The sequence below is a fragment of the Etheostoma spectabile genome, chromosome 18 (genome assembly GCF_008692095.1).
Source record: "Etheostoma spectabile isolate EspeVRDwgs_2016 chromosome 18, UIUC_Espe_1.0, whole genome shotgun sequence".
Classification (NCBI taxonomy): domain Eukaryota; kingdom Metazoa; phylum Chordata; class Actinopteri; order Perciformes; family Percidae; genus Etheostoma; species Etheostoma spectabile.
This window is the reverse complement of record NC_045750.1, coordinates 9,794,264-9,806,788: the sequence shown is the minus strand read 5'-3', so window position 1 is coordinate 9,806,788 and position 12,525 is coordinate 9,794,264. Positions and strand designations below refer to the sequence as shown.

The window sequence follows — 12,525 nt, the reverse complement described above, 5'->3', positions numbered from 1 at the left end:
ATATAAGTCAAAATTATTATTATTATTATTATTATTAAGTGTTGCGCTACAGTGCCAGACTGGTAGGTCGACATATGTGAGAACATGTTTTTTGTTGCTTCTTTCCTTCTGAATGACTAGTAGTATGTAGTTACCTAGTCACCAAACGGCATTCTCTAAAACTCAAAGTCGTCGATCGACAAAACAGATCCTTTCCCTTTTCTGTTAAAGGTATGATGTGCAATGCTTTCCTTTCCAATGTCTAGACTAATACAAACGTACTCCCTCTCAATCATCACTCACAACCTACTAGAAGTGTGTGGAGGTGTCTGGATCTGCAGTGGAGCTGCCCTCTATTTCCTCTTTTCTTTGGGAGAGTTTGGGGGTGTCAACAAAGAACCTTTAGGCCAACTTTAAACAGTGCTTGATGACAAATGATATGCCGATATTCACTACATATTCTACCTTAAAGCTGTCCTCTGTTACCGACATGCCAGGACTCCCGGAATCTCGCAGATGAGGGCCGATGTTTCATTCTGTCCTACTTCCTGTCAGATGACATGATCAGTATTTTTGAAAAGCCCATCCCCGATATCATTGTTGGCCAGGTCCTGAAAAAGACACACATCCCCAAGCCTGATTCTACAGAGGAAAAACCTGAGTTCTACTCCCCAGCAGACTTCGCTATTGGAGCAACTGTGAAGGGCAACATTCTCAGTTTAACAGCCTGTATTTACTTACTATGGCTTGGTTTCCTAAAGGAATATTTTTTATTGATAATGTATAACTCATGTTGCTGCTGTACCATACATGTCTTCCTTGATACATTAAGGAAGACATTAGAATTCATGTTTAATTTCATTTTCCCATAGAGGATCAATGATTAGCATTACCTAAAATCTCAGCTGATGGCATCTTTCTCCTCTCTCTCGCCTGTTTTTGTAGTTTTCAACCACTGCTTTGTGCCGACGTACCTGGAGTCCAGCGTACACCAGATCCCGTGTCAGACACTGGATTCTTTGCGACAGAAGCTGGGTGTGGCAACCGCAACTAGCCGGCCAGCTGACTAGAATGGAAAAAATCTAAACAGCCATCTAGCAAATTCTCTAGAATTTTCCATATTATATTAAAAAAAAAAATCTTGAAATTGCTTGACTAACACATTGCTTTTTTCATTCTTTATCAGGGGACAATGTAGCAGAGCCATCTTCATTATGTGAGGGACGCTGGATTGCCTCAAGTTATTCACTCCCCAATAAAAGAGTAAAAATAAATCAATGCAAAGCCTTTGCTGAATCTTTGGTAACACAATAAACACCCGGCCTGCTGCAGAAAAGGTGATTTGAAAAGGTTTTTTGGCAAAATCCGACAGCTTCTCAACTTGCGTTGGTTGGTTGAGCTCAAAATACTTTTCTAATATTGGGCATTTACCAAGAGGTCTCCAAGGCCTACCCTAAAATCTGATTGGCTACATCAAAATTAAAAAGGTTATGTTTGAGGCAGGCAATCAAATGCACATTTTAGATTGAGAAATATGTTCCCTCAGCCACATAAAGCAAACAGAAGACCAGACCAGGGACAATTTTAGCATGCTGTAATTAGCATTTAGCTAAAAGCAAAGGTGATGGGACTCCACCATGCTCAGTGCCACATCGGAAATGTCTGTGTAATTCTGCGTGCATTTGTCTATTTACCAACTGTCAATGCATGCATTTCTCATTGCTGCAGAATAAAACATTATGAAGACTATTGAAAATCTTGCCATTTTGTTGACAGATATGCACAGAATACAGAAGTGTACAAAATGAAAATAGGCAGTAGAAAAATGACTTCAGTCACAATCTTTCTGAAAATTGCATTATTTAATAAAGTAATTAACAAAACAATTAAATGAAGAAAAAAAAAAAAGCCATGCGGTAATATCCACCATACATACGTGATGCATATCTGTTAAGTGACCAGTGACGAATGAAGGATTTCAAACAGACATAAATCATAGGGAGGAGCCCAGGTGATTGGTTGGCCAAAATCTCTTCCCTGACATGGTAAAGGGATATTTTTAAAGGCCAGCATACAGTAAGCTCATATCATACCATATCATCAGTAACAATGTTCTGCTCCAATGGACCAGACTAGAAAACAAGCAAAGCTGGCTCAATGACAAGAGCTGAAAACAGCTGCGAAAATCGAAACACTACAACCATTACAGTACTTGTGTATAAGGATGTGCATCAGCACATTCAACATTAACAGACAATAGCATGTGTGCTGTATACTGTTTTCACTGTACATTTTAGTCATTCGGCACACAATGGTGCTCCTTAGGGTGGGTAGCTGTCTGCGTAGATGCATAAAAAAATACTGATATAAAGAGTGAATGTCTCGAGGGATTTCCTTGGATTTCATTTTCCAGCATTCAAGCCTAAGTCTGTTTTCTGAGTCTGTGTAACATCTCAGGACATACTCAACAAGAGGCTCGGTGTCCAGTGGCCGCCAGCTTCCCTGTTGTGCTGATGAGAAACCTTAGCCAGGGCTAAGGCCACTGTTCAGGCCGGCCCATGGGTTATCTTAGGGGGATTTGAGTTTTTTGGTCCGAGGAGATGCTCCATTCTCAGCTTTTAGAACTCCATTTTCGTGGTGACCAACTAGCAGGAGAGACAGAAGTAAGAAGTCAGGATCGCTACTAATGCAGTACATACCAGACATTCAGTGGCCAAAACAAAGTAGGGGAAGTTGGTTTGATTAAGGAATCAAGTCACATTTCTGAACATTGTCAGATTATGAAAAATGTGTTACCTGACGGTAACTACCAGGGGCTGACGTCAGTGTTAGGAAACCTGTTTGGGCAGGTGTTTAAACTCACGTGAGTCTCTCTTCAGTGGCCGTAGGGCTTGTTTTGTGGCAGCCTTCTTGCGAACAGCCTGTTCATGTCGGAACTCCCTCCAGCGCCTCAGCTGGAAGCGGATAAACTTCCAGAGTAGCCAAGATTGGGTCAAACATACCAGCAGTAGAACAGTCATCCTGAAGGGGGCCCCAGGGCAAGAAGATTAGTGCAATTGTGTGTTTTGGAAAATGGACCCGACATTAAAATATCACAATATACTGGTAATTGGGACATTTCAGACCCCATTTATTTCTTTTGCTGAGACAAATTTACTTTGAAACTTGAAACAGTAATTTTCTGTCAATCAGTGTCAAAACCCTGCTTAAATCCACTTTGACTGTAAGTTGTAAAACACTAAAACATTAAAAAGTCAACACTTTTGTTTTGTATGGTACGTCCATTGTGACTATACAGTTGTCACAGTAGCTGTAAAAAGTAATAGAAGTGCCACAAAAGGAATTATTATCCACAGAAGTTGGACATAGGTCATTACCTTATCAGTACAGTGTTGAAGTTGCCCATCTCCCAGTCCAGCCCGTGGTTTTCACCACGAGCCAAACCGAAGCCGACAACCAGGAACGTCAGGGTCAAAGTAACCATCCGTGTAAACACAAAGCTGACGGCCCACAGGTCAAACCTGAATCATGACACACAGCGAAGATGTAGTCACATGAAATGCAAATAATAAACATTCATTTGAGGTCAATGGCACTAAAAGCTTGATCACTTAAAAAAGTCAAAAAGCAATAAACCCAGTGAGGTAACTTACATTTTCTGATGGTTCTCATCAGTGAAGTAAAAGAGTCTGGCGATGTGGAAGCCCAGTTCTGACACATACTGGAGGAAGAGCAGTACCAGGCCTACACGACTCAAACTACACAGGAGGGATGCAGGTAATAGATTAATTTCAATTTCAATTTCAATTTTATTTATAGTATCAATTCATAACAAGAGTTATCTCAAGACACTTTACAGATAGACCACACTCCAGAATTTACAAGGACCCAACAGTTCTAGTTTCCTCCAGAGCAAGCAACAGCGCGACAGTGGCGAGGAAAAACTTCCTTTTAGGCAGAAACCTCGGTCAGACCCAGGCTCTTGGTTAGGGGACAAAGGTACATAATCCAGTGGGAAACATGTATATAGGGTTCTATGAAAACCATATACAGCATTTTATATAATATCAGTAACGCCATTTTGAATCCGCTGCTGCAGAGAATTGTAAGGATTTTCAAACTTAAACTTCAGTGTTTCATTACTTTATCCTGGAATTTCTTTTCTCACAAGCCAAGCATTTTGTTTTTAATTTGCAGGTAAAAAAAAAAAAAAAAAAAGAAGAGAGAAAAAAAAAAGAAGATCTTTCTGCTGGATGCTTACTTCAACAAATAGGCTGCAGCGATGTGCAGCAAATACAGGCTGATGTACTGGAGCTGGCGAGAAATCTCTTCCTAAAAAACAAACAGCATCTCTTAGCAAAAGGTATTGTGTTTTTGAATCCCAGAGCCTTTTGTTGTTTGACACACATACACATACACACACACACGCACACACACACACACACACACACACACACGCACACGAGCACACGCGGCTTATCTATTCACACTCCAGAAGTCTTCCAGTTCCCAGGGCCTCCTTACTGACCTTGCGTACTTTCTGGAAGTAGAGCTCTGGTAAGGCATGGAGCCAGTAGGCCAGCTGAGTGAGGTAGAAAAACTTCACCTGAAACCTGGAAACACAGACCGGCAAAGGGTAAGTAGGAGAAAGAGTCAATGACATTTATTCTCAGAAAACTTCTCTTTAAAAAAAAAAAATAAAAATCATTTTGAGCTGAATACCAGTTAGTGGTATTTGTCAGCTATAAAAAGAGGCGAGGCAATAAGCACTTGTATATGTGACTTTTTAGAAAGCAATAGACAACTTAACATGCTCTAAACATAAAATATTGGTAAACACATTGTCACGTCTTTCTTTAAGACAAATCACTGCTTTAAGCTTATCAAATGTGTGTGTGTATAAAAGTTAATATACATTTTTACACTGAAAGAGCATGAACACATCAGTCATACCTGAGGTGTACATGGGGATAGTTCTCCCAAAGGCTGCTGGGATGCAGGAGATATCCTTCCTGTGTGAAGAAATCAGATAATACAACACTTCATACTGTTGTTCATTAGTGTGTGAGAAATACATAAGCTATCCTTGATAGGTTTAAGAACATATGGGACATTTCCTAAAGTAGGAAGTTGTCAATGATTACTGTAATGTGATACAAATCTCACTTACTGTTATGAGGATGTAAAAACTCCACACACTCGACACCAAGTGAAAAACACACAGTTGACCCGACTCGTTAAACTTGGTATTCTTGCTCTTTGAGAGGTGGAGACGTCGGTTCACTTTCTGCAACATGAACAATACAAGAGATCGCTTCAGGGTCCAGTCAGAACGGGTGGTCAGGTGACTGTTTGAATTGTCATTCACAAGGAAATGTCACAGTAAAACAAATAACTAGGACAAGCAAAGACAGCAGATACTATTAATGGTTGCTGCTGAAAAATCTCCTCTGTGTAGTATTTCTTTCAAGAACACTTTGGGAACCATGCTGATGGTGCTAAAATAAAACCTCATTCCTCCGTATGAGCCCTGACAAGGGCTCATCCCTTCAGATGGATTCTCTCTCTCTCTCTCTCTCTCTCTCTCTCTCTCTCTCTCTCTCTCTCTCTCTCTCTCTCTCTCTCTCTCTCTCTCTCTCTAATGTATATGTCAGCCTGTCTGATTTCATCTGGAAAACAGAATGCTGCTCTTATGTTTTTTAATGTGGTACGTTTCAAAACAGTTTTGTTTAAAATGTCCCTTTAAGCGCAACTGGACGCAAACACTAAGTATGCATCTTCATACCCTTGAATATAGTCATAACAGCATTCTCTTTCTGAGGAAAGGGCAAATGGATTAGGACATCACAGAGGTCGTATGTTTTTTTTTCAGGTTCATGACCGCAAAATAATCAGATTCTTCAAAATTGATGGAATATACTGCATGTACGTCAATGTCCCTTATATTATTAATCTTCCTCATTTTATGGGTCCATAACATTTGAGTAATTTCCTAACAATTTCCAAAAGGTTCTTTGTAAATTAGTACGAGTCATGTTAAACAAAAACAGAGTTGAATTTCTACACTAGCAATTATTTATTTAATTAAATGAAAGCCCTTATTTTATTATTTACGCATTACTGTGCTGCTTCTTTTGGTGACCAGGGAGCCATTTGCAATATGTGTTGTCTTGTCTTTTTATGTCTATCACTCTGACAGTATAATTGTTGTGTAGAAGGACCTCCCTGTGTGACATCCACAATGCCTCCTCTTCTGACTGACTGACTGACTGACTGACTGACTGACTGACTCCCAGTTACTGGGTACTTACATCCAGAAGATACTCCTGCACCACTGCATGGAGGATGATGGCGGTAAAGAAATAGAAGAGGATGGTGGCAGAGTCCTTCCATCCGTAATGGTACAACGTCACCTCGCCCTCTAAGCACACAGAACAGGTCAAACACACACACGGCACATGTTTGCAATCAGAGGTGTGTCAAAGATCCTGGAGCAATGTTAACTCATTTTGTAATCACAAATCAATGGCAGTAATGTAATGATACAATATGCAGGAACAGCAACAGCAGAAGTGAAACTGGGAAATGTATGAACTGTAGGAGTTCAAAATAGGCAGATAGGTCATAGACTGTGGATTAAAGTACTAAGTATTAAATAAGAATTCCTCAACTGCACTGCATACCTGGTGATAGTGTGGTGACGTTGTACTGAGGCTGAATGAACAGTATGGCCGTCTTGGCTGTTGCCTGGACATTAGATGAGTTGGTAATTAGCAACATATTTCAGTGAAGCGGACATCAAAGTATCATCAAAGTATCATCAACATATACACAAATGTATGTGGCAGATGTTGTGAGTGTGTATGGGGACAGCGAGTGAGTGAGAATCCTAGCTTTTCAGAATATATAATGTTGTTTATAATATTGTCAGTCAATCAGGTTGGGGACATTATGGGATTTAAAATATTTTTTTCTTAAGCATTCCTTTTTTTTCCTTTTTAGAAAATAGAACTTCACAAACAGGCATCCTGACTGAGACCCCTGAAGGGACCGTTGGTCCCCTATACCGTTTGGGCACCACAAGTCACCAGTCATTCCCTGCACACCAAGGCCACAGGTGACCCGTCTACGTCAAAATGTCACGTTCAAGACCTGCTGTAGCACGGTTCTCTTTTTTTTCCGAAACGAGAAAAATGAAGGAAATCCCCTACTTCTTTTTTACTCGGCCAGCTGTGTGATCCCAACCAGGGTTCCGGATTAAAACTTTTCTAAAAGGGTGAAGCGGCACCCTTGGGAGTCAGTTTGTGCGCACGTATAAAAAAAAAAGCTATTTTCTAACAAGTCACCTCATTAATGCAATCACTGTAGCTACATCAATTGTGAAACCCCTTCAGGTCAACGCGGCTGAGGTTGAGCCACCAGCAGCAGCTCAAAGATTGAGACGTGGCAGTTAACTACCACTGCCAAGGCAGCGACGCTTTTCAAACGCTTTTCAAAATAAAGCCCCATCCATGTCGGACGATTGTTTGGATCCCACTTAAGCAACGGCGGTGCTTTTAATTTGAATGCGGAAAACTATGTACTTCCTGCCTTAACTGGGCTCTCTGCGGTAACTGACAAATCTTGGAATCAAAATGTTGCAGCGGTACGTTTTTGCTGGAAACTGGAACAAGACATTGTCAAAAAAGGGTAAAAACGTACATTTTAGGAAACATAAGTCACAGTATGTAATTAATAAGTAGCCACTTATGCCTAGTTATGCCAACAGATGAGTTTTCAATTGCACGGCATTTTTTCTATGGTTAAAACTCCGATAGAAATTCAAGTTTTAAGAGCAAGACACCAAAAACTTTGACCATATAAACTAGCAATACATGTGTAAAAGTGCAGTTTATACCCAGCTGTAACTTTCTCGCTTAGTTTAAAAGCATACGTCGCTACTTTGCCTGCGAACTGAGCAACATTCGTTGTTAACAAAACTTGTTAAAAAAATAAACTGCAGTATTGAGCAGCCGTTATATCCACGGAACTCATTCCACCGATAGAAAGCTCAGATGCAGACAGACAAGCACACATAAAAAACCCAAATAGATAGTTTGGACCTAACACGTTTCCACTTCGCACAAAGTTAGCTACATCTTTGAATGTGCAGCAGCGGACTTGCCATCTTCAAACAGCTGAGCGAGACGAGGGAAGAAAAAGATAATCTGAGTTCATCTCACCTCAAACATCAACCCAATCAAAATGAAAATCACCAAACTGAAGACGATGTCGGCATGGTTTTGAATTAAGAATTCCTGGCTGAAGAAAGGGTAACTCTTGTTTCTTCGGCGAAATGCCATGTCAACTCAATGGTGTTTTCCCCTGCTATTTTATAAATCAGAATTTTTCTGACTACGAAGTTCAGGAGTTAACTTTCTCACTGATTTGCGCATGCGTCACGTCTTAAAGGGCAAGTGCCATAAATACCTTCTTTGAGGCGATTTACACAATTAAGTTCGGTCTGTTACAACATTTACTTTATTAACTTGAGTGATTCCACTTTAGCTTTAGTTAGTTTGCAGGTTTCGATTATTAATTTACAATAGAAATTAACTACATTATATATTATAGGTTAAGCTACTTAACAATAAATCCAGTTATTGAAATTACCTCAACCTTTACCAGCGGCAGCTTTAAAAGTAACACACACATTAATGCATTAGTAATTATAATCTTATTACATTATAAAAAAAAAAACTTTCTGCACATGTACTTTTACTTCTGGTACATCAAAGTATATTTTGATGCTTATACTTTTTTACTTCAGGAAGATTTTGAATGCATGACCTTAACCTGTTAGGTTAAGTATTTCTACTTGCTACTTTTACTTATGTAAAAAATCTGAATACTTATTCCACTGGTGGTCACAGAGCAGGGGATGTCTTAAATGCTCAAAAACATTCAGAAACAATTTAACTTAAAAACAACTTATTTCAATACCATAAATATAAAAAACATCAACATTTAAATAATTACAAACACTTATATTCAGTCACCCCAATATGTCGGCTATTTATTGCTTATTTAAAGCCACCAGTGGCTTTTTAGGCAGTCACCTGGGTGCAAGAGAAAAAAAACAGCATAATTTCACTGCTTTGTTAGTGGATTTCATATTGTTTACAGAACAGTAATGAGCAAAAATTCATATTTGTGCAATAGCAATCAAGAGCACATAAAAAAGTCCCCATTAGCATCTTTCATTTTGTTACACGAAAGACATTTAAAAGCTTTTAAAGTCTGTGCCTGAGACATTACCCCCCCCCAACACACACACACACACACACACACACACCAAAAAAATAAAAATGTAAATTCAAAACACACGTTAGAAATTACATGGTCAACATGTAAATAAAGATAAAACATTTAACAGTTTTTGCCAGGTTGGCACACTAGCCCTGCTCAAAGCGATGGCATGATTATACAAAAAATACAGTATTATTCTCTGATGGGACAAGGGATGTTTTTATGGGAATAACAAAAGAAATCACAGCAATATACGTATGATCTAGAAGTTACTTGTGCTTTTAAGAAGCCAACAAAGTTCTGGCTTTTGCTGAGATGTTAAAGATTTAGGTCCCCTTTAGGTCTAGGAGCAGTTTCTCTGTTCTCATTACTGCTGGCAATTTTTAACATGAATAACAGCAGTTTTGATATGTAATATAGAGACCATCAGTTGCCTGAAATCATAGAAAAGCTGCATATTTCTAATGACGTTTATTAATAAAACGTCATGGCTACTTCCTCAATATGTTATAATAATCTGGTAGAAACAGTGACTTTTTCTTGCCCAGCATAACTCTTGAAGTTAATTGCTACCAAATCAATCGAAAAAAAACCCGTTTAGGTGTGTCTGAGCTCCATATGCCACCTTTGTGGCCAATAAGCTCTTTAAATGTCTTCATGTCTAATGAAAACACTGCTAAAGGTTTCACCTCTGTGGATTTGCATTGCTTTTAGAAAACAGTTATGATGTGAGAAGAATACAGGTTAGCTCAGCATTATCCCAAAAAATGTATACTATATACTATGCCCCACAGTGTACTTAACATATAGACATACAGAGGTGAAATCTCTGGCAGCCTTCTCATCCTACAGCACTGAGCAGATGGAAAAGCAGCCTTCCAAAAAGCTGGTATTTTCCTTTAATGTTGGATAAGTTTCTGTTACTTTTTCCCTGATTCTGTCTTGAGGAACTTAGAAGTTATCATCTTCATCTCTTCGGGACATTATAAGCTGTCTCCTGGGACCTGTGAAATGAGGGACACCAGACGGGGAGTCCAGCGCTCCAGAGTCCAATTTAGGAGTGGAAGTGCAGCGTGGCCCAACTCGGCCCTTTAGCCCACGAATATCTCTGTGAAGGGCTGGATCGCTGGGGATCGAGATGAGGCGCACCCCCTGGTCCAGACCCCCAATGTCCCGGTCTAAACGGGGGTTACTGGCACTGCTGGGAGACTGAGGATCAGCGCTGAAATATAAGGTTGAACTTGACTCTGTAGGGCAGAAGTACGGCTCGGGGCTGTCTCCAAACACAGACTTGCCCTCTGGCGAGCTCCGTTTGAAATCCGATGCGGGTGACTCCATCGGGCTCTCCATCTCCAGACTGTCATCCTCTTCTTCCGATTGTCCGGTTGAAACTGGCTCGCTCACGCTCTGAAACTCATCTTTGCAGTCCGAGAGAGGTGCCAGGCCTTTCCCCTGAGACTCAGAAGTGGAGACCCCCCCACAGCTGCCTCCTGCTGTGATAGTCATGCCCTCGTTACTCTTAAACTCTTGGTTATACTCCTCCATGTCTAGTATGGCTGCTGCGCCGTCGGCCCCATACGCTCTGTTGATTTTCCCAAGGTCTCCTGTTTTCAGAGCCAGACGGATTAGGAGCCAGTGGTGGTGGTAGCAAGGGCAGGAGCTGTTACCCCGGCCCCCACAGGTTCCTGGGTGCTCCAGCAGAGAACCAGCCACACCTGAGAGGGAGAAGCTGCCGTGGTTTTGAATGGAAGCAGCTGGTAGGCTTTTATCCCCGAGAGAGTAGGATGACTCCCCTCGATCTATACATGTGCTGCCCATGTGGTTGTGGTTCGTACCCTGGCTGATCTCTGTTGACTTGGGATGGAGGAACCGGTAGTAGAGGACAAGAGAGATAGCGCCTGGGAAGCAGAGTACAGGAAACAGTTGACTTTAGTACACTCAGCATGTTTTCGTATACTTGTACTTGGTATTTTACAGCTCACTGTCACTTGATTGTAGCCTGACGTTGTCATACTCAGATTCCAGTCATAATATGAGTTTGATACTGTTCCATTGGGCTGTGATTATGGGGCGTGTTTCAACCAGAAATGCCTCTGCACTCAATTGGAAAGACCTACAACCAATCGGAGCAACGGACTATGTGACATATGTTGAGCGACGTATAGTTGTCAACAGAACTCAACTGCTAGCTACCGCTGATGTTAGCTACTAGCCGGTAGCCCCGGGAGTTTGGAAAACGCTAATAACGTTACTTCCACGTTACAGGCTTTACAGCATACATACATTACTCAGATGTATCATAAGATAATAACATGGATGTATATAGAACACATGATGAATTACGACAAGTAGCTATATCCATTATTACACCGAAGGGACCTCGGGAGAACCGTTATTTGAGCATGGGCAGTGCAAGGTAACATGGACGGGCACAGTCCCGCGGGTCTACTCAAGTTCATTGTCACGTTACTGTTGATCATCTGTCCATCATCGTATGAAGCCCACCCTGACAATTTGATTGGTCCTAACAGTTCTTGTTTGAGCATATTTGCTCGACAACGGATCAAGTCCAGAACAAAGTTCCCGACCTCAAATGGTGTGGGCGGGGCTAAGTTTGGTTGCCATCCATGCTAACTTGTATGCTCAGTGCAGTTTTAAATGCATTAAAGATCACAGATTATTTACATTTAAGTTCAACTATACCTAAAATGACAAAATTATTATAATATCCTGCATATGAATATTTGGCACATAATGTCTTTGTTAGGATTTGCACCATATCATCAAATTGTGTTTCTAATAACTCCGTTATTTAACGTACTAGTGCAATTACTATTTGTAATACCATTGCAGTGGGTTCCTACTTAGAATTAGTTTTAATCGGTTTGATTCACCTTTGGGGTTTAAGATACCACCGAAACTATTGGACGTTTGACTAGTCTGATTATAAGCATCGAACATCGACAAATCTTTTTCACAACAAAGGGCGTGCAGATAGAGAGAGAGAGTGACTCACTGAGGAAAAAGCTACACAGCACAGTGGTGGGAAGGGTCATGCTGTCCCAAGATGCCTCGCTAAGGAAGTCGGAGGCGGCCAGCAGCAGAGTGGCGTTCTCTACAAGCATGAACTGAAGGAGGAGAGAAGGTCACACCATCAGTCATCTGTTGAAAGCTTTACGTCATTGTAAGCTAGGCAAGCAGAGGTGAGGATGACAATGCAAACTGTCTATTTCTGTGTGTGTGTGTGTGTGTGTGTGT

The 12,525-nt window shown here is 40.8% G+C and overlaps 3 protein-coding genes across 3 annotated transcripts in view; 1 reads left to right on the top strand and 2 right to left on the bottom strand.

Moving 5' to 3' along the window:
- The window catches only part of LOC116706690 (EF-hand domain-containing protein 1), a 6,223-nt gene extending 4,593 nt beyond the window's left edge, over positions 1 to 1,630 (top strand). The window contains 4 exon segments of the mRNA XM_074783890.1: positions 34 to 62; positions 477 to 684; positions 925 to 1,053; positions 1,166 to 1,630. Coding sequence (XP_074639991.1) covers positions 34 to 62; positions 477 to 684; positions 925 to 1,049 — 362 coding nt within the window. The 3' untranslated portion in view covers positions 1,050 to 1,053; positions 1,166 to 1,630.
- Positions 1,631 to 2,393: 763 nt separating this feature from the next.
- On the bottom strand, positions 2,394 to 8,429 carry tram2 (translocation associated membrane protein 2). Its single transcript, XM_032542957.1, has 11 exons — positions 8,202 to 8,429; positions 6,663 to 6,726; positions 6,291 to 6,400; positions 5,150 to 5,266; positions 4,933 to 4,991; positions 4,508 to 4,592; positions 4,241 to 4,311; positions 3,633 to 3,737; positions 3,357 to 3,500; positions 2,843 to 3,000; positions 2,394 to 2,624 (listed from the first exon to the last, which is right to left on the bottom strand). The coding sequence occupies exons 1-11, from the start codon at positions 8,319 to 8,321 to the stop codon at positions 2,548 to 2,550; spliced, it is 1,110 nt and encodes a 369-aa protein (XP_032398848.1). The 5' UTR covers positions 8,322 to 8,429; the 3' UTR covers positions 2,394 to 2,547.
- A 579-nt stretch (positions 8,430 to 9,008) lies between these two features.
- The window catches only part of xkr5a (XK related 5a), a 6,332-nt gene continuing 2,815 nt past the window's right edge, over positions 9,009 to 12,525 (bottom strand). Inside the window, exons 6-7 of the mRNA XM_032542955.1 lie at positions 12,284 to 12,395; positions 9,009 to 11,165 (exon numbers count right to left, since the gene is read on the bottom strand). Of these exons, the coding sequence (XP_032398846.1) occupies positions 10,219 to 11,165; positions 12,284 to 12,395 (1,059 nt within the window). The 3' untranslated portion in view covers positions 9,009 to 10,218. The remainder of the gene's footprint in view (positions 11,166 to 12,283; positions 12,396 to 12,525) is intronic.